Here is a 27183-nt window from a genome sequence, read left to right on the forward strand (position 1 = left end):
TTCAGGAAAAATATAATACCTACATTTCCTTTACTAATGATGAAAAATGTGTCACCAGTTACTCCTTCTCGTATTATGTATTCTCCGGATGGAAAAAAGTCCTAATAAAAGAAAAGAGGAATCATTATATTTGAATCTGCATGATATTGCCAAATACAATTACAAGCTTTCGATCACATGTTTGATACAGCAAGTCTAAGTTAAGCAGTAAATGAAAACAAAAAACATGCATAGACATTTTCAATCCATTACCGAAGAAAAAAGAATTGAAATTATTTATATAGCAATATTTTCTAGCAATCCCTTCGCCATTCCGAAATCCACTATCTTTTTTGCCACCACACTAACTGTAAATAACATTTGAACATATATAGACGAAGTAAATATACCCATGTATATGTACTGCTGTACACAAAATTTGAATTTATCTTCTAAATCAGAAATAAACATTCATGATTTAAAAAGCAGGCTCATATGCAATATAATAAGCATCGTGCGACGCTTAAAATGCTAAAACATGTTTCCGGAATGTAATATTTACATTGTTTATGTAAATGTAAAAATTGTTTAAATTATCAAGTAATAACTAATTAGTACCTCAGCATAAAATTAATAACTATCATTTTATTATTTGATATCCGAGGTAATGTTTAGCTTAAAAATCAGGAGCTAATCTGTTAATAATAGTATTTTATGTATGATATTTTGCGATTCATTCATTGCTTCTTCAAATGCTGAAAGCCTATCCGCAAGCCTTTAGGTAGCATTTTTATCAAAAACGATTGCACCTAAAACTGTAAAAAAAAAAAAAAAAAAAAAAAAAAAATCTGAAATGTTTCAGATTTTAAATTACGTCCAAAGGGGCGATTTTTAACATTTTGTGTGTTACCTTTCTTTATTAAATATCATGTTCCTCGCACTTAAACCATAAGATCCAGTGCAACAGCAATATCGCAAAATAGTTTTAAAACGAGCATATCTTTAGAATTTCCGATACAGAGACTCACGCGCTGGAGATAAAAATGTTTTTTCTGCACAACGTTGCCATTGCTCGCTTTGAAATCCTTGAGTTTGTTAATCAAAAATTCGTCAAAGTTTTAAAAAATAGGAAATCGATCATAAAACAAATTTCAAATTTTAAATTTGGTCTTCCACATGCTCATATTCGTTGGAGGATTACGTTATTCAAAATTCGATGACTCTATGTACCGTTATTTTATGACAATGTGAGAAATATACATACATTTACGCAGATTTTCATTATTTAATTTCTTCAAATATAATGCAGGACTCTAACATTTTATGGCAACAGTTTGAAAACTGAACCGACATTTATCCGTCCGACGCAAAATGCCAAAACGAAACTAATAGTCCTTCGGGATTCAAATCCCTTTGGACTAAAAAGAAACAAGAATTTAAGTTGTAATGTATGCAATCATCATCTTTTAAATACACATGTCTTTCTGATACATACGTAATAGGTACCTTAGAAAAAAAAAAAAAAAAAAAAAAAAACCCGCTAAATTTTCAAAATGTGCCAAAATCTGGCAACCGTCATTAAGACAGTTCTTCAGTTTTTAACGGCAGTATCGCTATTAAATACATTATAATAAATTATTTATATTCGCTATACGTATTCGTACGTATGTATATTCAAAGTTCAACGATGGCTTTGCACATGGTTGCTAGAGTTTGGGACATTTCCGAAAATCTGGCAACTTCTGCTAAGATGATTGCGTTTATACGTAGGGTACTAAAGTTATAGGTGACTCTAACTGCCAAACCGCAAAACCCGGGTTCGAATCCCGGAGAAAGACATGGATATAAAATTTCCTGTCCCTTCATAGGAAGTAAGTGTAGCCACTTATTTGGTACCTCCATAATAAAATGATCTTATTAGTGGCCTTACTAGTGACCTTAGTTCTAATGACCTCCTGGCCTTACTAGCCACCAAAACTTAAAATGGATAATTCCCTTAAATTTAATAAGATTTCATTATATAAATTAACCTCTATTAGTAGTTTTACATATTTATAATTTCATTAGCTTAATATTATTCTTAAAAAAGTCCTTTTAATTTGAAAATTTACTTGTGGTTATTGCTTTCACAAACAAACAAAACAAATCCCTTTGAATTTAAAAAATGACATATTGTAATTGTTTTCATAAAAACAAATTCTTTTCAAAAACATAATGAAATGTTGAGAGACTTGTAGCAAAGTAGAAAATGAAATAATAATCACTGTTTCTTTCGGTATATTAGGATTCTTATCATGTTTTCACGAAGAAAATGATGCATTAGAATTTTTATTTTTATTAATTCGGTCTCTAAACTGGAAGATCAGAAAATATTGCATATTGCAAAAATTCAAAATGTTACAAAATATTAAATTAGGTAGAATTCGAGCTTCGAAGGTGTTGATTTTTAAAGCCAACACTAATTCAAGATTAATGTTTGATTTAATTTTCTTTACCTTTGGAGAGTATTTATGCATATTCTAGGGCGTACAATTATTAGGAAATTAAAATTTCATTTTAAAAATTTCAGAAAGTAAGTACATTATTCTCAGCGAAATGCTTCAGAGTCCTTATCTAATACGACTTTTGAAATTCTGAGTAAATTAAACATGTCTTTATAAAACTCTTTAATCTAAATATTTGTGATATCTACTGAAATAAAGAATCGATAAATCAATAAAGTAATTTTTATAAATTTTCGAAACAGTAATTCGCTTTTGTTCTGTAATATCCACAATTATTTTCAGCAGACACTTTAAAAATTTAATTCAAGGCCATGCAAATATTATGAAAATGTGTTCTGTTACTATTATTTCTCCTTCTTTAATTCAAACACCACAGCTACTGAGATGTTAGCAATATTAAAATGTTATATGTTAACTTTCGAAAAAATTCGTAAGGAAAAGTGTGCTTTATTAAATTTAATGATTTTAAAGTTCACATATTTATCATCATTTGTTACATAAAAAACAAGCAGCTCCTATGATAACCAAAGTAAGCTGAAAAGATTTTTCACAGTAATAGTTCATACTCTGATCACGAAAAGACAGCGTCAGTGATTGATATAGAAAACGCTATCAGATTTTCCGAAACTAATTCCAATTCAGTCTTTGTTGTCTTTCAAGATGTTTGAAAAAAACCAAAAATCGATCTTCCGTAAAAGTGTCAAATTCTGTAAAATAGACATAGTAACTTTTCGCATTTCGAATCATTTAAAAGGTTAGGTTAGGTTATTTAATTACGGCAAAACCTCGAGGGCTACTTGTCTAAAGGGGGGCTGCCTTCGTGGAGGACTTTCTAAGGGAAACTGGCTCGTATACACGTTACACATGGGGAAAACCACGAGAGCGCCCATGCGGCCAGCCCGTTGGCGGATTCGAGCCTGGGACCAAACTACCAGTGTTCAGCAACTTTACCGCTCGGCCGCTGGTGGGCCCGAATAATTTAAAAGGCTAGCCACTTTTGCCGTCAGCCACCTAAAATAGTCTCGGTGAACGGGCTGGCTGCATGGGCGATTTCGCAGTTTTCCCATGTGTAACTTGTATACGAGATAGTTTTCCTTAGGAATTCCTCAAGCATCCCTCCCCTTAGGCATCCCTCATTCCTTAGGCATCCCTCCCCTTAGGCAGATAGCCCTCGTATACTCTGCTGTAATTAAATGAAGCAAACCAAACCCAGATGTAAAAGGACTAATTGTATGAATGACTTTATTGGTTTTCCGTATTTGCAACGTGAATAGGAGCTGATTACCTTCAGAAAGACCTCCACGAAGATCCTCCTCCTTTTGGAAGCTTAGTTATAGCTCTCATGTGCTTTGTCATATTCATATAATCTAAACATATTCTTTTAACTTACTTAGTTGTATAATAGCAGGCAGATTAAATTTGAAGGAATATTTTATAATCTACTCACCGTCTTTTACTAAATGTAACTTGTGGTGATTCCTCAATAACGCTGTAAGCGACTTATTGCAATGTCTAAAAATGAAAACAGAAGCGTAAGAAGAGTGTGAAAGACCCTTTTATTTAAGACGAAGTAGACTGAACAGAAGGCGCAACTGATGCTTAAAAATCAGAGAGCTATTCTGGAGAGAACTTAAAGTGGAATTTAAAATTTAAAACTAAGGTTAAGTATCTATTAGCCAAAGGCTACGTGAGATAATTTTACCTCGAAAGCGGGTTTTAAAGCTTAGACCGATCTGAAAGTACTATCGGCAAGAATAAAGCAATCCTAAAGACGGGAACACTTATCTTAGGATGACAAACTAGTAACGTGGCCTTCAGCAGGCAGAACACGCTCTCTCGAAACAATCTTAAGCTCTCACTTAAATACGTGTGAATTATTTTGTATTCGAGCAAGAAAACGGAAAGGAAAAAGTAGCAGTACAGGATCAGAATATAAACTAGCAGGTTAATTACCATAAATAAACCTTACACATGAATGAAATTCCAATTCAAAATTCGGGCAAGTGCATATGTTTGGAGGGAGAAGAACTGTGTGCGTTCAAAATCTGGTAGCTGTAGATACAGTTGTTTATCCCCAGTAAGAAGAACAATGATGCTTACGTACAAGACAGATTCTTCGTTATTTAATAATAGAAATGATAGAATTTTCCTATGAGTAGCTGACTTTCAGATCCCATAGCCGGTTAAAACCTTTCAAAGGATAAAATTAGAGAATGTGTTTCAAGTATAAATTGCACCTTTTAAAGAGTGCATCATTTATGACCTTCACCAGCATAGAATTTCAGGTATGGCCGTAACATACGGTTTTGTTGTCATTTTAAATGTGTGCAGTGAAATAAAATGCTTATGCAGTGAAATAAAATCTGCTGTATTCTCTCAGTGACTTCACTCTAAGTTTGGTAGCATTTTGATTAATCAAACTTTATCATAGCTGACGTTTCTATGGGGCCATTTAAAAGCTCAAATTTTAGTATACGTTTTACCTAATATTACGAACGCTATTAAAAATGCAATTCCTCAAGATTTTTTAGCTTGGAGTGGATTATGATAAAGTACACGAGGGTGTGTGTGATTATGGAAAATCCTCGAGAGCTATCTGCTTAAGGGAAGGAATGCCTTCGTGGAGGACTGTCTAAGGAAAACTGGCTCGTATACACTTACACATCGGAGCCCATGCAGCCAGCCCGTTCGCGGGATTCGAACCTCGGACCGAGCTACCAGTGTTCAGCGACTATACCGCTCGGCCGCTGGTGGGCCCTTTAAAGTACACGAGGTATAAATACCTAAGAGAAGGGATACTTGTTTCATGCCCATGAAACATGCATTTTTATAAACAGTGTACTTTCCAGATTTTAAGGCATTTCAAATAATTTGAAGTTTACAAAAGTTATGTTAATTTAAGACCAGCGAAACATTTAGTCTTAGTGAAAATGGTAAAGCAGTATCGGCGCAAAATTACATTTTGTGTGAGGGGTAAAACAGAATTGACATTTCGTACAAGCGCTTAATCCAACAGTCAAATGGTACATCTATTAGCAAAGCACATATGATGAAATAGTGAAGGCTTAGAATTAGCCCCTCATGGCAGAAACTATTAGAGAAATTGTTTGCTGACAGCTGCATTCTCAATTCTCATTCGCGGTAAAGTCGCTGAACTCTGGTAGTTCGGTCTGAGGGTCGGATTCCGCGAACGGGCTGGCTGCATGGGGGTTTTCGTGGTTTTTCTCATGTGTAACGTGTATACGAGCCAGAAAGTAATCCACGAAGGCATCTCTCCCCTTAGGCAGATAGCCCTAGTGTGCTTTGCTATAATTAAATAAACCAAACCAAACCTAATTCTCATTCTCTGATTCTTGCTAGAAATAAAACAGAAATTTTGAAATAGAGGATTTAGAATTAGATAGTCAAAACGCGTTGGTTTAAAATTAAAAGCAACTTATATTTTCTGCTTCTATGAGTTACCTACAATATTCTAATTCCGTTAGTATATTTTTCAGTGCATGAAAATACGCAGCTTGTTGATACTTGTCTAGAGCCATTTCGATAAAGAAATAAACAAACGAAAATGTTTTGGGATAAAAACTTTCTGACACTAGCTATTACCTAAAATGAGCAATATCCTCTGCTACCTTTAAATTTATTATTCCTTCAAAATGTCACATACAAACAAGCTGTAGATTGAAGGATATGTTTTTGAAAATTTTGAAGAGAAGTTTTCCTATTCCATAATCAAAAATGTTGTAAAATGTACGATATTGAAATTTCTAATTACAAAGTAAAAAACATTATTAATGGAAATGAAAACACTATCAGTCATTATTTCTACGTATTCTTTACGTAGCTATTACCTCTACGTTTACGTAACAGGTACGTATTGTTTCTAAAACTAAACAATTTAAATTCCATTTAAATCGTCGGTAACAAGAGAACATCCTGCATCGCAGAGATAAATTGCAAAGTCTTTAAGTACATCTGTAGCAACACCAAATATATAATAATAAACCAATATTTGCAACTAAAAATGCTACACCACATAATGTTCACTATGTTTAGCGATGTATGTGGTTCAGAAGAGAACGACTTATACAATACCTCATGAAAACTATTTAGCAGAAGATAAATGGAAATGCATTGTGATCCTTGATGAAGCATGGGTTTATCCAAATTATTGAAACAAAGCTCAATTTATTACTGAGTCTAAGCGTAAAAAATGTGCATACCTAGTTCGGTCAAAGCAAAGAAATTTTCAGGAAGGGGCTTCTGACTGTCGTAGGATTTTCTTATAGTGGGAAGTTAAAAACTAAAATAATGGGAAAAAAGTTAAAATGAACTCAACATGCTATCAAGAGAAAGCTTCTACATCAGATATTTACAAAGAAAATTGCATTTTTTTTATCTCAGCGGCTTGCAAGCATTAAAATTTCATCAAGATAAAGCAACACTGTCATACTTCGAAAGGTATAATTAAATTACTTGATAAATGAAGACTGGTACAGGTATTGCATTTATATATATTCAATGTATTTCTGTGGATTTCCCTGACGTTTCACTAACGGAGTATTGTGTCTTTGGCCTCTGTAATGAGCTCTAAGAGCAAACTCATCACGACCGATGGACTATGAAACTAGTGAAAAAGGAATAGAAATCAATGACTCTGCAAATTCTATGAAAAGCCTAATTTTCAGATAAATCATGATGCAGATGAAACAAAATACCCTTTACATTTTAGACATTGATGAAAAAGCCCCGAAATCGTTATAATAATATGTAAACACCCACTGTAATAGCCATATGAAATCAAAAAATTCTTTTGAGAAGTTTTCTCAGCTAACCAGTCAAACATAAAAATATGTATCACAGATTAAATCCGTACTAGATGCTATGGAAAACGAGTAAGGCAAAGAGTTCGTCTTTAGTCGGGAGAATCTCATTAAAGAGGGACATTAATGTAGGGTGAGATTCTTTTAGAGCTGTCCTATTTCATTGGGCTATAGTTTTGTTAAAAAGTATCCGATTTTAATATGGGTTACGGCAAAAGATTCAGGAAAAATGAAACCTTAGTCGTTCGTCCCGTTTTTGGATGTGCAATGTCAAAATATAGAAGCAATAGGAAATAATGGAAAACGCAACATTCCGCGAAATTCCATACACGAGGGACTGTATACTGTTGAAGTCAGAACAATTTGACCTTTAGCCAACAGACGTAACCCGCGTCGCCTCCACGGAACACGTAATCTGCCAAGGCTGAGAAAAAGAGTCTGCACACATTTTCCAGCTTAGTTGAGTGTTGAGCGTTGTGTGTCGCGTGTGCTTATTGTGATTGGGTAAAATGAAATTGGTCAAAATGTAGTATGGCGGCATGTGTGTTCATAGTGAACGAGTACTGGAAAACAAAGTCCATTGTTCAAACCCAACGAGCATATCGGAAGGAGTTCCATGGAAACGTACCCACGAAGAATACAATATTGGCCTTTTTATGGAAACTGAAAACAACGGCACCACGTAAAGGCATAGCGGACGATGGTAGAGACACCTGCTAAGATCGGCAAAGAAATCTCTCTCCGACGTTTATCTCAGGAGACTGGATATAGTTACTCTACGTGTCAGAGGGCTGCTAAATAATCTGGAATGAAACAGTACAAAGCAACGAAGACACAGGAATTGCAAGACCCAGATAGGACAAAGCAGGTGGACTACTGTGAGTGATTCTTGTTGTTCATCAACCGTATCCTCAACATTCTGGAACTGACATGGTTGACAGATGAATCTTGGTTTTACTTGTCCAGATATGTCAATTCTCAGAATACAGGCATACGGTCTACTGAAACCACACATGCGATAATGGAAATGTCACTCCATTCAGACAAATTTGGAGTCTGTTGCTTTTTGTCTGCAACTAGCATCGTCGGACCAAACAGTGAACAGCGAGCGCTACATGCACATTTTTAATGAATTTGTAGAGAAGCTTGATGATGTGGAACTGACTTAGGGGTATTACCAGCATGATGGTGCATCATGCCACACGTCAAAACAAAGTATGGATTTCATCAGGAGTTTCTTTTGGGATCGCATTTATTTTCAAAGGTTTATGGCCTCCGAGGTCACCAGATATACCATGCTCATATTAATTATTATTGAGTTTTCTGAAGGGCCTTGTCTATTGCGATAAACCACGGAGACTGAACGAATGAAAGGCTAACATATCTAGGGAAATTGAAAACATCACTGCCGACACATTGCGAAGTGTTGCAGCTAACATGGAGCGGCGAGTTCGCTTATGCCTACGCCAAAAGGGTGGTCATTTTCAACACCTATTGTAGGGTAAGCGATTATAAACCTTTATAACCTTTACAAACCTTTAATAGTCACGTTTGGTTTGCCACATGGTAATGAGAATTTTTAACAACGTTTTATGGCGTAAGCCATCTCTCCTTGTACAGCATTTTGTGGTTTTCGTTATTTCTTACTTATTTATTTATTTATTTATTTTTTTTTTTGGCGTTGCACATCAAGAAACGGGACGGTGCACTAAAGTTTCCTCCTTTTTGAATCTTTTTCTGTAAACCGCATTAAAATCGTCTATTTTTTAGCAAAATTACAGTTCAATGAAATAGGTCAAGTCTAAGAGAATCACCCTGTATTTCTCTATCGAAATGTATAAGGATATAGTATGTGTGAATTACAAACCTATGAAACATATATAATTCACACGCTAAAGTAACAAAAGTCTAGCTTCGAACAAAGTTGTAGTTTATAAATAACAAGCACTACATATTTAATTAATGTGAAGATTTTTGAACTATTATGGTAACACTGTTAACTATCTTAATGTTCTGAACCGTGATACATATAGCATTCAGAAAACTATATAGAATAAAACATTCGGAGGAGAAATAAAAGAGAATGACATTTATCCAACAAACGGAGGAAAGAAAAGATAAAAAAAAAATGAAAGTATATTTCAGAAATTTCTGTTTAAAACAGAGTTTAATCGAAGTTCGTAAAACATTTCTGCTCTAAAAAGCATTGCATTTAGCCATATGGTACTTTAAATGGAAAAAATGTTTTAGGACTGGAAAATGTATTTTAAATTTATACTCTTTCATAGTTTCAGAGTGGCATGAATTATGCATTCTTTATCTGATGTTTTGTGCTTCTTATGAAATTTTATACAATTGTGAATCTAGTTGGATCAGATTTGAAAGTATAATAAGTAGTAACAGGAAGACTGCTGAGCGTGTTTATGCCTCAGTTATGAATGCGTGCTTACACAATTTATCAGAATAAACTTGCTGTATATACACATACATGCATCCATATATATATATATATATATATATTAAGACACACACACACATATATATAAATGTATATTAGTGCTAAAAATAAGCAAAAAAGCAAAAAACGCTAAAAGAAAAGGCACAAGTGTAAAAAAGCGAATTAAAACATACAATTTATATATGAGGCTGCAATGCCGAATGCGAACAGGTCACCAAAATAGCACAAAACGCAATCCCGCAGTCGCACCACAACGCCTTAGAAAGAAGCATACGGGACTTATGAGTCAGTTCGCTTGCAGCAATTATTATTCCTTGGAATTCGATACAGCCAAAGCGGAAAGCTTGAGCAGAAGACACTATTTGCAAAAGTAAATGTGTCAGAGGACTGTCAGAATTTTGCAAGCTGGTGTAAGAGAATACGCTGCTCCAAGAGAACTAAATGTGGATCGTAGCATCATCAACACACTGTGAAATCGATACCAAAGGGATAGAAACGTCTTAGAAGACATGGGCCTAGACGCTGAAGGAATATCACAGCGACAAACGGTCCACTAATAGCATGCCAGCTAGCTTCTCAACTGTCTGCTGCTGCAGAACGGCCCATATTCCGCCAAACTGTGTCGATTGCATGAAGATGGAGTGTACGCCCCAAGACCTGTGTTTTGTGTTAGTTTGTCCCACTATCAGGTCAGAGCAGGGATGAATTAGGCTCGTCAACATCGCAGTTAGACACCAGTGCAGTGGGGCCACATACTTTTTTGTACTTGAGTCTCGATTTAACATACAGAACGATTCCCTAAGGACAATGATATGACAAGAGCCATGGATACCTATCGAGGGCGAACATCGTCGAAGGAGACCATTAGAGAAAAGAAGGCATAGTTGTATATACTGCGATAGAAACGAACGGACTCAAGACCTCTTCGGGACTCCTGGTGGTTCCCTCACAGTGTCCAATATCGGGACTAAATTCAACATGTCTGAGACATGTTGGGACGAAGGACAGCAGATTGCAGTGTGCCACCAGGAACTTTCCATGAACTCCGACATGTATTACAACAGGAATGGGGGCTACTGACCCAACAAGCAATCATCAAAACTGTTGACAGTTTTCCACACCTTTGACAAGCATGCATTGCAGATAGCGGGTATCATAATGGTTATTAGCGTTATGTGCGTTATGTTTCCATTGCACATTTTTCTGACCTAATTAGTCTTTCCCAATGTGATGGTCGTAACAGATGTGTTTTTTAGCTTTATCATTTGGTAAGTAGTCTAGTAATACCACACCATAATTCTTGGATCAATTTCACGCATATCCATTAAATAGGTTTCGTTTTATTCCATGTTTTGACTTTGTTGCTAATTTTTTTGTGTATATATATATCTATATATACACAAATGTTGTATGATCTTAAAATTCACATAGTTCGAAAATAAGTTATTCTAATACTTGCGCAATAGCTGCAAGTAACATAATAATAACTTATTTACTAAAGAAATATTGATTATACTATCTCCTAATATTAATTTTAGTAGAAGTATCTAAAAAGAGTGAACCCGGAGGTAGGAAGTTTAATCTCGAAAATTGTTTTAAAGTAACTTGAATGCAAATTGTTAAAAATGTTTTACGGGGACTTGAATTAAATCAGGAATAACAAAATTTCAAACTTTGAAACAGAACTTAAATTAAAAGCAAGTAATTATTGCTATTGATCGGAAATTAGTTGACTTTTCAAAGGAAACAAACCAACTCCCGTTCAGTGAACAATAATTAATAAATACAAAGGTGTTTCGTCTTTTACTCAAGTAATAATGGTGATGCCAAACTGGCAAATTACGTTAGGCCAAATAGTTCCGTGAAGTGAAGGTATTTAGAACCAAAGCAGAGTACCAAAGAACTCATACTGAATTAAACATTTTCGCTAATACAAATTTTGAGTAAAAAGAAATTTATGTAGTGAAATTGATAAAATACTTGAGTAATTGTCCCCCGACACCCTCGTTTTTATGCATATTAATTCAAAACTATTTGTATAAAAATTAAACATTGGTAATCTTAAGTAGAACTCAAAGTAATTGAAAGAAACATTAGAAAATTAAGAAACATAATGCTATCTTTGCGAAAACAAAGCAAATAATAACAATTGAAATATTAATATATATATAATAAGAAAAAAAGGGAATGTACATTAAGATACAAAAGGCCAGAAAAAGTATTAATTAACTTACGTTCTTTCTAGTGGGATGTAGGAAAAGTGTTTTCTTCGGTGTCTTACTCAGAAGGGTTGTGTGTCCGAAATTCCTTATCGGCAGCGGGGCTTTGAATTATTTTCAGGCGGGGAAACTTGTGAGAAGTAATTCATGAGACATGGGAAGGACTTGAAGGACGTTTGTTGCGGAGTTCTTATGCGAGTGAAAACGTCTGTTAAAATTCTGAATATACTAACTAGTGAATGGAAATTAATTAATTTCTGGCTAATTGTCGTGTCGGAACGAGGAAGAAATAAGGAAAAGGAAAAAAGTAATTTTCATTGTCAAAGTGCTATTTGACAGACTAAAGATTATGAAATAGGTCCATTTTAGTAACAGCATAAGAAAAGTCTGAAAACAATTAGCTTTTTACATTATATACAACTTTGTAATTACACTATGTACAAATCCTCCAACTGATAGTCATCCAACTTATACCGCCTTCTCAGGTTTAGGAACAAATTATCATATCCCTATCAGTTAAATGATTTAGAGTGAGTATTTAACGCCTGCTCATTTAAGACAATGGTTAATTAATTGATTATATACACATATACAGACATGCAATTTGTGATTTTTCAAGTTTCATTCAACAATTCGGATTTAATTAAGTTAGTCTAAATAATATTACATGTGACACAAATGTAAAGGTGTTTTAGTAATTTTAAATGGGCCCTCGATTGTTAGATGACTTAGTTTTGAGAAAGTGTGTGACCATGTCTATCGAATATTTTATGAAATGCCCAGGCGTTAATTTTCTGATTAAAAAGTAAGTCGTACAAGCACACTCCCCCTTTTCTATCGGTTTACACATATTATATTCCCACTAATGGCCAAGTGGTTAATCTCATTGAATACTGGTTGATCGAACCGGCTTCGAAGCCAAGCTAACAGTCTGTCTGCAGCATTGAGTTTTGCGGTTCAATTTCGCTTAGAAAGTCCTGAGTGCCTTTGCATATTCCCGGAAAAGTTTACCATCAAGATGACATTAGGAGAAACAAGTCTGATCAAAATATTGCGCCAGGTCTACTTTAGAGAAATGAAACTGTGTGAGTTTTCACTAACGATTTCTAAACGTAATTACATATATTTGTGATACCTATATAAACGACACACGTGTTTTGTTAATATCATAGATCAAGTCCTGTAGTTTTTATTTCCTGAAGAAAATTATATCCTATTAAAATAGAAAATTTAACCAGTACAATCACCGTAATATCTATAAATATGAGTTGCTTTATCTAGACAGTCATCAAATCGCACCTAATAATTGACAGTGCTTGGACTGTAATGTCTATGAACAAGAAAACTTGCCAAGAGATGTTTCATAACTTTTGTAAGGATCTTAAGTTTTACTAACGTTTATTTTATTTTAAATCTTTACTATCACTTCTTATTTTCTACTTCCGGCCAGAATTATAAGCGTTAAGGTTTTTATGCAAAGTTTGTCTGGCGAACGCCAAGTATTTAAGTTGTGGCTTTTTGCCAAGCGAGAGAGAGGAAGCAGTGAGTCGAAGCAGGCCGCTTACCTTAGAAGTTACGCAGTTGCTGGTTGCCTTCCAGGCCGGAGGTTTTAATCCTCTTGATAAATTTAAACGTATTGTAGTGTTCACAGTTCTCTGTACTACATACGCTTCCTGTTAATATAAAGCCAATCTTCCACGTTTATTATTCTAAAGTTAAATTAGAGTTTAGTTTTATTTTTATACTTTTACGTTTTGACCCCAAGTAGCGGGTCTGTGTATACCGAAGTACGGAAGTTACTGTAAATAGAGAAAAATAAAGGGTTTTGTATACCCTTCTTGTGTATCCTGTCTACTTCCCACAATTAGTGAACATAGCTTTAGTAAGCTCTCTGTTCCGAGTCAGGTCCTTGCATGTTCCCGAAGAAGGTAAGAAGGAACAATTGAACCTGATAGTGGCGCCCAACGAAGAAGAATAACCATGGCCGAGTTTCAAGAAGAACCTGTGCTGCCTGCAGAAACGGCTCAGAATCCAGAAATGCCAGCTGCGGCCCTGGAAGGATTTGGTTACATCGTCCAGACCATGCGCGCTTCGATGAAACCAGAAGCAACATTTAATGGAAATTCACCGGTAACCAGTTTTTTGGAAAAATTGGATGACCACTTCATGCTCTACCCCGTGCACGAGTTTCAAAAAGTTACCTTAGCTACCAGCGCTTTGAGGGGCCAAGCGCTTAACTGGTTCAAATGTATAGGCAGAAGTCTCTTGGGTCAAGCAGGAAGTCCCACCTATACTTACGAGAATTTCAAGACTGCCCTACTAAAAGCCTTCCCTGTTGTAAGGGATCGTGCGAAATTAGAAACGGAACTTTTTAGTATATATCAACAAAGAATCGAAAACCTCTCAAGCTTTATTTTAAGAAAAATTCACGTCTTCAAACTCTTGTATGGAAACCGTCCGGATCCTGAAATAATTCAAGTGATTTTGCCGAGGTTACTGCCCCAAGTGTAAGACTTTATTGAATTAAGAAATCCGACTACACTGGAAAAGTTATTTGAGCTAGCAATCCAGTTTGAAAGTAGAAGAACGGCGGACGTCGAAAGAAGACGCCAATATCAACAGCGAAACCAATTTGGTACGCCAAGACTACAGCAAACTCAAGCACACGGCTACGGAGGCAAAGCGAATCAGTGGGCAAGGAAACCCGAGCATTCAAAAACAGCCGGCGAACGTCGACAGTTCAATAGCAATCCAGGAAAAAAGTCTCAAGGCCAGTGGAAAAAGAAGGAAAGCATGGAAACAAAAAAGGATTTAAACTAAAACGGATTTCTGCTGACGGGAGGGTGCGGAAATCCGAAGGCCACGAAAACCCCTTTTCCTACAAGTTAAATACAGTAATGGTGAAAAATTTGACTCTTCCGAAGATTGAAGTGTTGGTGAATAATATCCCAGCCACCGCACTCCTGGATACAGGCGCGCAGTGTTCCTGTGTGGCAGAAGATTTTTTTAGGAAGTATTTTCGTAAATATCGCATATATAATTCGGATAATACGACAGTGTTAGCTGCGCAAGGAGAAAGATGTAAGTGCATAGGTAAAGTACCTCTGTATATCCGTATCAAGGACGAACAAGTAAAGGTGATGTTTTTTATAGTAAAGAATCTGCAAGCACATATAATCTTAGGAATAGATTTTCTTTCAGACGCACAAGCAACACTGGATTTTAATGAAGCGTCCCTTAAGCTGACAATGAAACCAGTTCGTGCAGAAAAGGCTGAACCGCCGATGTTAAAACTTGACCACCTCCCTAATGACGAGCAAGGAAGAATCCGACAAGTGGTAAGTGAATTTGCTTCGTTATTTAGTGATATTCCAGGATTTACTCAGGTTACTAACCATAGTATTGACACCGGAGATGCAATGCCAGTTCGTTAAAAACCATACCGGTATGATAAGAATAAGGAAAAAATTATAGAATAGCATATTACCGATATGCTATGTAAAAAGATCATAACGCCCATCTCAAGTAGTTATGCCAGCCCGGTGGTTTTATGTAAGAAAAATAATGACTATCCTTTGACGCATCCAAACAGGTGGAGATTCGCAATTGACTACCGTAAATTAAACTCCATAACTAAATATCCGGTATATCCGTTACCGATCATTGAAGAAATTCTAAGGAACATAAAATCAACCAAATTTATGACAACTTTAGACTTAACGACTGGTTATTTTCAAATAGGGGTTAGGCCTGAGGACGTGCCTAAGACTGCTTTTATAACCAAGTCTGGCACTTATGCATTTTTGCGTATGCCGTTTGGCCTTTCCGGGGCCCCGGCAACATTTCAGCGATGCATGGACATTGTGTTAAGACCTGTTCTTGGAAAGTTCACATTTATCTATTTAGACGATATCATTATTACTAGTGATAATCTCGACCAACATGTACAGGATTTAAGACAGGTGTTTTCTTTATTAAATGAGGCCGGTCTAAAAGTTAATGTCGAAAAGTGCAAATTTGCAGCCCCTGAATTAAAATATTTAGGTTACAAGATATCTCAGAAAGGAATAGAGACAGACGAATCAAAAATAATTGCTGTACAAAAGTATCCGACTCCAAACACGGCAAAGAAGCTCTCTTCTTTTCTAGGACTTTGTTCATATTATAGGTCCTTTATAAAAGATTTTGCAGCTATCGCTGAGCCATTGTTAAAATTAAAAAGGAAAAAGGCAAGATTCTCGTGGACGGCCGAAGCCAATAGTGCTTTCGAAAAATTAAAACAAGCATTAACGCAAGCCCCTGTGTTGAAATTTCCTGGAAAGGATGAGAATTTAGAAATTTCAGCGGATGCTTCGGATTATGCGGTAGGAGCGGTACTTTCGCAAAATCAGCAGCCCGTGGCATTTTTTAGCCGAACCTTAAATCAAACACAAAGAAACTATTCCGCGACCGAGAGAGAGGCACTTGCAGTTCTGTTAGCAGTGCAAAAGTTCCCTGTCTATTTTGGAAAGGCGCCAATAACAGTGTACTCTGATCATGCGGCGGTAACTAGATTGTACTCAGGGAAAAATTTATCCCCAAGGTTAATAAGATGGGCACTCAAGCTGCAAGAATATAATCTGGTAATCAAGCATACCCCCGGAAAGGAAAATATCGTAGCAGATGCCCTATCAAGAATTAAAATAGATGAACAAGGTAATACCGTAAAGGTGGCAATGCTCACAGCATGTACAATAAATTCCCGAGAAACTGTAATAACCGAACTGAGTAAGGATCCTGAGTTTGGAAGCATTTATGAGTATTTAAAGGATACTGAAAATTTTAGCCACCAAGATATTGTGGCGATAAGAAATAGGGCGGCCCATTACGAACTAATAGATGGTCTATTATTCTATACAAAAACTACGAATACCAACAACGAATTTCGACCTGTTATCCCAGCTAGTCTTAGATTAAATATCCTGCAGGAGCTCCATGACAGCCCTTTAGCTTCTCATGCTGGTATTCGAAAAACTATCCAACGCGTACGCGAGGCAGTCTACTTTCCTGAACTGGAAAAGTTAACAAGGGCGTATGTCCAGTCCTGCCCAACATGTCAAGCAGTTAATTATATTAATTTCCGCCCGGCCGGGTTTCTAAATAGTATTAAATCCGAATTTCCAAATGAAATATTTGGCATCGATTTATTGGGCCTTTCCCCAAAAGTCAGTTAAATAAAAGTCGCTATCTCCTTGTTATGGTTGATCATTTTAGTAAATGGACCGAAATTGTTCCCTTAAAACGAGCCTCCGCGAAATTAGTTACTGATTCTATTTTAAATAAATATATTTTAAAATACGGGGCGCCCCTAAAAGTTATATCGGATAATGGTCCTCAATTTGTAAGTAATATATTTGAAGACATGTGCCAAAAACTGGGCATACGTCATTTAAAAATGGTCCCGTATCGGCCGCAATCAAATATAGCGGAACGGGTCAATAGAAATATAGTGAAAATTATCCGTAGTTATGTTAAAAATTTTCATAAAAGTTGGGATAACTATGTCAATGAATTTGCTTCGCCCTTAGGATCGCAAAACATGATACAACGGGCAAAACTCCTGCTGAGTTATTTTTAGGCAGAAAGATTATAACGCCGTTAGATAAATTACTTTATGTGCAACAAAGAGCCCCAGAATTTAAAATGGGTGATATAGAAAAACTAATAAAAGAAGCAAAAAAGAATACGGAAGTAGCACAAAGAAAACAGAAGCTCTATTATGATTTGAAACGACGGGGAGTAACTTATAAAGTGGGGGATGAAGTTTTAAAAATTAAGCATTCACTTTCTTCAGCACCAGAAGATAAAACTGCCAAATTTTTTCCACGATTTGAAGGACCATATGTTATAGAAAAAATAACTCATGCTGTAGTAGTTTTAAAAGCCAGAAATGGTGAAACCTGCTCCGCAAACATTGATCAAATCAAACCCTACTTCGATCGTAATAAAATGCAAATATTTTCAGATCTTTTGCAGGATCCGGCACGGCAGACACCGCAGGCACAAGCTCCAGAGTGGAAAAACGACAAGTACAAGGGCAAGCCATTAAGAGGCAGGCGCAAGTGAAAAGAAAATTTCCCCGCGGAAAAATTGAAGGTAGCAAGAAAAAGAAGCCGTTCCACCGTCCAGAAAAGAGCGTTCACGAACACCCCCAGAATGAAGAAGGGAGAAGGACGACGTATGTGAAGAGAACCAGGAGAAATGACGGCAACTATAACCCGGCTCTAAAACGGAAGATCTACTCATCCGATAGGACTCTCCGCAGCAAATGTCGCCGAACTGCGGAAGGGCCATCAGCGGCGGAGGAAAAGTTACAAGGAAAATTTGAACGGCCAGCAACGAGGTCCAAGCAGGAACACGACAGAAGTTTCCCGGTTCCGCCAAGACCAGCTGCCATCAAATGGCCAAGACCACAAGCAGAGGAGAAGAAGAAGGTATTCAAGGGTGACCGAACTGGTGAAAAAAGGAAGCTTCCAGAGGAAGGCCCTGAAGGGCGAGCCCGTAGAAGAAGGAGGATAAATCAAACAACTATCTGCAATACCTTTAAAGACTGGGCCCAGAAAAGGATGTCCGAATATCGTAAAGATAAGTAACATTTTATGTTCCTTTGCAAACTTAAGTTAATCTTTCATTCTTACTGCAAGTGGCAGATTTCAATAAGTTTTACCTCATGCGAGGTCTACCTTTATCGCCAAAAGGGCGAGAAATGAGTTGTTACCGATTTTGGTATTATGTTTTTCAATTACTCGCGCGTAAAACTAAAGTTGATGTAGAATAGCGTTGTGTAAAGACTTAAATATTGTAAAAAGTTATTGTATAAATTTTATTTAAATCATTCTAGCAAGAAAGAAGTTTTAGTCTGAAAGACTTTTTGAAATGTAGTATTTCAATGTAGAAAGAATTGGCACTTGCTTTGAAAAGAATAGAAGTTAACAATGTACTACTAATGTATGTTTTCAAATGTGTAAAATTAACGGCATGTTGATATGTTCTTATATACATGTGAACTGTTATTTTAAATGTTAAGAAATACCGTGATATGGTAAAAGTGAATGTTAAATTTTTTTTTATTCGTGTGACTGTAAAAAGACTAGATCATGGTGAACATGTGTTAAAGGTTGAATGATGTAGTTAGGCTCTCTGACGCTACACTTTAGAGTTAGCCACTTTTAGAATAGTACCTCAGGGTTTAGAGCTGAAATTAGGGTGTGTTAAGAGGTCTTGTTATGTTGAATTTTAACACGTTAGTGTTTTGATTGTAGGAGGAAGTGTGGAACACGTAGACAGAAACACATTCGTGTTTGGTGTTCTTTTAAAACACATGTCAGAGAGCACGGGGAGAGATAATTAAAATAGTCATGAATGAAATAAGAATGTTAAGAGAAATATAATTATACATGTTACTTGCCATTTCATTGTGTAACATTTCATTAAACTAGTTTTCCTTCCAGATCTCTGGAAGGAACCAGATTTGAATAAGAGCTCCTGTTTGGATGCAGTACAGATGAAAAAAAAAATTGTGTATCCTGGGAGCTGCTATTGTAAAAACAAATTTCTTTCTTTTAAATTTCTAGTTTCTAGCGAAGTATGTTTGTAAAAGATTGGCCGCGCGTTAGATTCTAGAGCTAAAAGTTTTCAACAAGGTCGTTTTAGACCTCAGTTTCAAACTAATTAACTCTGGCGGTAAGTATGTAAGGATCTTAAGTTTTACTAACGTTTATTTTATTTTAAATCTTTACTATCACTTCTTATTTTCTACTTCCGGCCAGAATTATAAGCGTTAAGGTTTTTATGCAAAGTTTGTCTGGCGAACGCCAAGTATTTCAGTTGTGGCTTTTTGCCAAGCGAGAGAGAGGAAGCAGTGAGTCGAAGCAGGCCGCTTACCTTAGAAGTTACGCAGTTGCTGGTTGCCTTCCAGGCCGGAGGTTTTAATCCTCTTGATAAATTTAAACGTATTGTAGTGTTCACAGTTCTCTGTACTACATACGCTTCCTGTTAATATAAGGCCAATCTTCCACGTTTATTATTCTAAAGTTAAATTGGAGTTTAGTTTTATTTTTATACTTTTACGTTTTGACCCCAAGTAGCGGGTCTGGGTATTCCGAAGTACGGAAGTTATTGTAAATAGAGAAAAATAAAGGGTTTTGTATACCCTTCTTGTGTATCCTGTCTACTTCCCACAATTAGTGAACATAACTTTAGTAAGCTCTCTGTTCCGAGTCAGGTCCTTGCATGTTCCCGAAGAAGGTAAGAAGGAACAATTGAACCTGATACTTTTGATTTAACCTCTTCTTTTTTTTAGTTTATATACAATATATATATATAAGTATCCTCATAAATATTTCATAGATTTAGAAAGAAGGAATTTTATGGGAAGCTATCAAAATTCTATTGTTGTTGGTGTATGCGATTATGGCAAAGTTCCAAGGGCTATCTGCCCAAGGAAAGGGTGCCTTAGTGGAGGACTTTCTAAGGGAAAGTGGTTCATATACACTTTACACACAGAGAAAACCACGAAAACGCCCATGCAGCCAGCCGTTCGCGGGATTCGAAACTTGGACAGAACTATCAGTGTTCAGGGACTTTACTGCTCGGCCGCTGGTGGGACTCAAAATTTCCCTGGAGAAATATATTTAAAATCAATTTTAATAATTTCTAAATTATTATTTACATAGGTAATAACGTGTAAATAATTTTATTTTCTCAGTCATGGAATGCTTTCCCTATATCCAATCAATTATCATTTGACTTTCATCTCATTCAATCAAAAGATAGTTTCTCTATTTTAGAAACAAAATTCGAGACAAAATTATGAGGGGAATTTTTGTGAAGAAATTCTTAGTGTACCTTTATATGCCTGACAGTCATTTAGTCAAATTTCTGCCAAAGTTACGTATTATTGATATTACTTTTATTTTGTTTGTAAGTGGTTTTGAAAATAACTTGTACATCAGGTATATTATCAGTGGCTTTAAATATATACACTCAAGAATAATGTTGTGTTTTCAAAAGCTCTTTCGATATATGCTTATGAGTATTTTATGATGAGATCATAAATTTTTAACTCACAAATTTCAGATTATAAGAGAATAAAAGCAACCGTTTTACATAATTGCATACATTTTCTTAACAATTTCTTAGATTTCTTTGAAAGATTAAACTGCGGAAAAAATACGTGTCTAATCATTAAATTAACAAATTTACTCTGGTAAAACATTTTTACAAAATACTGAAAAAAAAAAAAGAAAAATATACAGTGTTTTTTATTTCTAACACTGCACGTTTTGCAATCCAATTTCTAATTCGATAAATATTAAATAGCTTCAAATTTTGTGTCAGAAAAAAAAAATCAATTTATCTTTTTGAAAATCTCTTCAGTAAGATTCGCATTAAAAGTTTTGTATTTAGGTAATTAAATTTAAAGAAAATGTTTGTTCTCTTATAACTAAAGGAGGAAATGAGATTTTGAATACTAGTTCAAGCAAAAGTATAAACGAAGTTACAAACTTTTATTTAAAGAGTAATGGAAAATGTATTAAGAAAAGCAAATGTATCGTAATGACAAGAAATACGGAAGTGGCATTTATATTTTTAATAGTTAACAATAAATGATTTTCTGGATCTAAAGAATAAAAGAAAGATGTAAATAAATTACAAATGCGGCGCAGCTTGTAAAAACAACATTAAACAAAATCCCTTCAAATGTATGCCCATATTCTGAGGAAAAGAAATTTCTTGGTTCTTCCTTGTTAATAGGGCACTGCATAAGCCATCGGTAATATCTGAAGTCTGCATTTTTTTAAAAACTGGACGATAGTTTTGCCAGTCTTGGCGATTAAGTACAGTTTGTAACACGTAAGTACTGATTTTTTATCTATTATCACACATAGACAAATATTGTTAAAAGAATATAATTTACCTTGACTCACGAGTACTTACGTATTATCTAGTCCACCGCTTGAGAAAATTTTGGAAAAGGTAGCTAACAGCCAATCCCTTACTGCGAAATTCTACAAGAAGTGGTCATCCATGATTGGCGCTAAATCGCACTGCTGGGCCAGTAGACGGGATAATACGTAAGTAACGATTCATGCAAGACATCATACTTTCCTACTGCGATCAGCAGGTGTATGTAACATACAAAAATTATAATCTCAAAACTCAAAACATAATAATTACAGATTTCGGGAACATGTTTTAAAAATTATTATTGATGTAATTTTAGTTGTACATACATATTTACTGACTATAGAAGTGAAAGAACATTCTAATAATTAATGATGGCAATAAACTAAATTTATAATAAATAATAATATTTAGCACGATTTCGATTAACATATTGATAGATAAGCTCTCTTTAACATGCTGAAGTGTAAGTTATTTTTTTTTAATTTCCTTTAATTCTTAGCTTTTTGCACAGAATTTACTAAAAACTATACGCACATGAATACAGTGAATTTATTCTGCATTAAAATTAATTTTGTACATCCCTTCATAGGAGGTAACAGTGGCCCACCCATCAGATGCTTTCACAGTAAAGTGGCCATTGCTTTCGGCCTTAGTAGTGGCCAAGCTTAAGTCGGCTAAGTACCTGCCAATGGGTAAACAAAAGAACAAAGTCCTTCTGAAGCCATATTATTTGCGAAGAATCAAACACAAGTCTAACTACCAGTGCTCAGATGTCTTTCCTCCTTACCATAGGTGGATCTTAGTATCATTTATATATGTTACACATATGGCATAAACGTAACTACAGACTGCTCCAATAATTATCGTGTGACGACCGTTAAACACTCATTCATTTAAATCAGGCCCACCAGCGGCCGAGCGGTAAAATCGCTGAACACTGGTAGTTCGATCCGAGGTTCGAATCCCGCGAACGGGCTAACTGCATGGGCGTTTTTGTGGTTTTCCCCATGTGTAACGTGTATACAAGCCAGTTTCTTTTAGAAAGTCCTCCTCTAAGGCAGATAGCCCTAGTGTGCTTTGCCGTATTCTCAATACACACACACACACATTTAAGTCATTTCAGGCTCAAATTTTGACAGACGGTATGTGTAATGCAAAAAATGAGTTAAATTTCTGTAGAAATTACTCCAGAGTTGTTTCATCTTAGACAGTTTGTCCACGATTAGTTTCAATAATTAATTAACTTAGTAGTTGAAATTATTTCCTGATGTGTCTCACTGTAAAATATTTATTCAAATTTAAAAATTAAACTTTAAATCTGTTCGTGAAACTGAATGCAATGATTTCGTGGATGCTGTTCCTGCTTAAAAGGTTTTAGTTTCGTTGTCAATAATAAATGCTTTCAAAATAGCGAAACACGGGGAAATTAATTATTAAGTTATTTTTGTTAGTTCTTTTTATAACGTAAGTTTCTGTCATCTTCATATTTGAAAGATAGGGAAAAAAATCATAATGGATTTAAATTATGAGTAATGAACTCTAGATTCGTTTTTAGTTTATGAATTTATAATTTTAAGGGAATTTGCTCACTGTTTTTATAATATAGCTGAGTACATTTGATTAATAATTCATATAACATTTAATTTCATTAAATGTACTACTGCGTCTGGAAAATGTTGATGCAAAAGTTTTAAGTAATGTGATTTTAACTTTTTATTTTTCTCTCATGAGCTATAAAATTTAAACAATTTCCAAAAGATTTTAAATCTGCACAGTAAGTGAAATTTAATATATCTTTCCTTTTATCTTTTCTGTGTAAGCAGATATGTATTTTAATCAAATATTGCATGTACTTTTTGTTTTTAATTAATTAAAAATGAGTTTCAATTTCAAATGCTCAGTTTACTTTCATATTTCATTATTGAACTTAAAATTGTATAAAAAGAATATTAAGGGGTGTTGGAACCCAAAAATCTTCAAAAAATGGTGATTTCGGATTTTTGCATTTTCAAATTCTCTACACTTTTATCTTTCTAAAAATACCATTCTTTAATCTCTATGAAAATTAGAACTGTATAAAATCCAGTTTTAATTTGTCATCGAATGCTTTGATAAATGAGGATTTTTATTATTAGGTTTCCTAATATTTACTGAAATGAGCTTTTTGTGATAAACAAAGAAAAGAAAACTTTAAAAAATGTTTTGTGTGAGAAAAGTGCTAAATTTTACTATGCCTAACACAATATTCTGTAAATTACTCTAAAATTCAGTGTGTGTAAAATTCAAAGTGTTTCAAAAGCTCATTTCAATATAATCAGATAAGTATACTTTAATTACACAAAAGTTCAAGCGTATATCTACAGCAGATTTTGAGAAAAGATACATTGAAAATAGCCAATTTAGCATTGTTGGTATAGGTTTGCTGATACCCCTTAACGAATATATTAAAAATGTGTTAGAGCTGAAAGATAATTCATAACAGAAACATATATGTAAATGCTTGCAGTTTACTTGTCACTGTAAAATTTCATCATGACTATTAAAATTTTCTGTAAATGCACATAATTGCATAGTCAAGAATTAAAGTTAGAAATCTTATAAACAACAAATTGTTGAGTGTTAGAAATTCACTTTATATATGCCATTCATACTCTAAGACATCAAATGTTGCAAACCATATTTAAGACTACGAAAAAAGTGACTTTTTAAATGATATTCCCGCTAGTGCTGGGGAAATAGGACATGAATAATTGAAAAACATGGATAATTCAAACACAGTTTTGTGTGTGTTTATTTTTTAAAAAGTCAGTATTTTTGTTTTTTGCTTGCCACTAACTTCTATTGTTGTCTAAATATCAGGAACGGTTTGGACTCCAATTCCATAGTCGTTCGGGAATTTATTGTCGATTCACAATGTTCAAAACTTCCGATTAAGGTAAGTTTTTGTTTTTGTTTTAAAACAACTTTCTAGGATGTAATATTTTTAGCGTGTTCTTTACTCGTTTTTAGTTTTAGAATTTCAAATCAATTTTTAAAGAAATAAGAAGAAAATATGCATGAAAATACGTACGAAACGAAAAAATCCCAGTGAGCAACGGAAATGATGCTTTCGATTATGCTGATGTAGAACGAACTGTACCAAGCAATCCTCTAGATGCAAAGCTAAAGTAAACCAAAAGACGTAATTTAGCAGTTTTTAGAGTATCTTCGGAGCTTGCGTGTGTTTGTTTTTTACACACTTTCGCTCATAACATGTGCGTGCTTGGACATAGCCACGCGCGGATAATCCGCATCGATTAATCGAGAGTATGCTGTAAATGAAAAAAGACATACTGAAAATTTCACATGAATTGAATGTGTTGTTCAAGAGATACAGCTACCTATAACGAATAAATCTATAAGATTTTGGGGCACCACTGGCCCTTATGTAAGCTGTAATTTGCCTCGAAATGAATTCGGAATATCTTCTGAAAACTCTTCAACTGCCGAATGTGATCGGTTATAGTAAGATCGAAGGAGTTTCCTCATCATATCCCAAATGTATTCTAGGAGGCTGAGATCTGGCGATATGACCAAAAGGTGTTTGACAAGTACGAGGCCAATCAGCAGAAATTACTACTATATGAAATAGGGCATTATCCTACTGAAATGCAAGCCCGGAATGGCACGAACATGGAAATGCTAACAGAAATTAAACCCTCTTTTCCAAGGCGGCGTTATTATTATTTAGTTATATATTTATTTTCAAAAGTTCAAATTCATTTTACCATCTGTTTTATGGAACGCTTTCGTACGTAAACTAGATTTAAAAATTTACAATTATCAGCAACATTAATTTTTCAGGATGCGAAAACTAATTTTGTAACGGAACTATTTGGATGTAACCGAACTATTTCATCGAACGCCACCTAGTGACAACGAGAACAATTTACAGGCAATTACAGTGAGCTGTGATTGTGGTAGGTTCTCCAATATTACGTCTCTGTGACTTGAACGTTAATTTTATATATTCCGTTTTGGTGTATGTTCTGTTTTGATATATATTTTATTTGTAACTTGTTTCTGTTGCTCTGTTCATAAATACTTCTAGAAACAACCAGTGTTTGTGTTTATAGAAGAAAGTTTACAGTTTCAAAGTTCTGTAACTTCATTATAAGGTAAATTCCGAATACAGTGTTTTTTACTTGTTTTCAATCACTTGTACTTTTGAAATTTAATTGCATAGATCTTGTACTAAATTTTTGAAATAATGATTTCAGTTTTCTTCTAATGTATTATTAATTTAGACGTTCCAAACGTTTGTTAAAATGGTTTGGTAGAAAATACTTCTTGTTATGTTTCTTTTTAAATAAAAATACATCATAAGAATTATCGCCCGCATTTGCAAGTATTTCATTATTTAACAAAATACATTAACAGTTCCATATAAACCTGGCAAGACGTCATACATTAACGACTAATTATGTTTATTAACTGATATTTGCAAATAAATTTAAGAAATGGAAGTGTTCGAAAACAAATGTGAGTCACTGTAATTATACTGCAAGGTGTTTCTGCCACAATTTTAATCTTTTACGCTCTAACCAAAGGAAAAAACAACTTATTAAAATAGTAATATTTCAGAATGGTGCTTGACATTATTATTTCGAATTTCAGAATTTCAACCTATCGAAAGTAAAAATGCAGTTTTGGAAATTCTGCAGGATTCCTAAATAGTATTCAATATTTCTAATTAGCCTTCCTCATTAAATAAATCAGCTTCTTAGTTAAATATATAGTTTCAAATTTTTAAAGATGGGTTTGACTTTCATGGTAATTAGTGCATATTAGACATTTCTGTACGCCTCTAAGTTTCGAGGAAAAATTTCATCAGATATAAAGAGCTAGGAATTTCATTCTTTTCTATGATCTAAGTAATAAATACATTCAAAATTTGAAAAGATTTAAATAGCTTTTGTTTAGAAACATTCATCTGCTTAGCTTCAATTAAACAAAATGCCTTACTTAGCTATAAAAATAATTACCTATACCTACACAGGAAGTTATATCTCATTTAATTATGAAATGTCTTTAATACTAACTATACCAACTTTACGGGATCTGAGATTTTCACGGATTTTGGACTTCATGAGCAAAATTACAAAAACCATATTTTAATGGTTTCCGTATTTAGGCTGACAATTATCGATGTACTGAGATATACCCAATTTATTTTGCCTTCAGTTCTCTAATTTCAGAGATCTGTATGATGTATC

The 27183-nt window shown here is 34.7% G+C and overlaps 1 protein-coding gene across 1 annotated transcript in view; it reads right to left on the bottom strand.

Annotated features, from left to right (window-relative positions):
- The window catches only part of LOC118183323 (cGMP-dependent protein kinase 1-like), a 509379-nt gene that overhangs the window by 139681 nt on the left and 342515 nt on the right, over positions 1–27183 (bottom strand). Inside the window, exon 7 of the mRNA XM_085824166.1 lies at positions 24–101. Within this exon, the coding sequence (XP_085680292.1) occupies positions 24–101 (78 nt within the window). The remainder of the gene's footprint in view (positions 1–23; positions 102–27183) is intronic.

The sequence above is a fragment of the Stegodyphus dumicola genome, chromosome 9, assembly GCF_044657685.1.
Source record: "Stegodyphus dumicola isolate Sdum_Otavi_A_Nest chromosome 9, ASM4465768v1".
NCBI classification, from domain to species: domain Eukaryota; kingdom Metazoa; phylum Arthropoda; class Arachnida; order Araneae; family Eresidae; genus Stegodyphus; species Stegodyphus dumicola.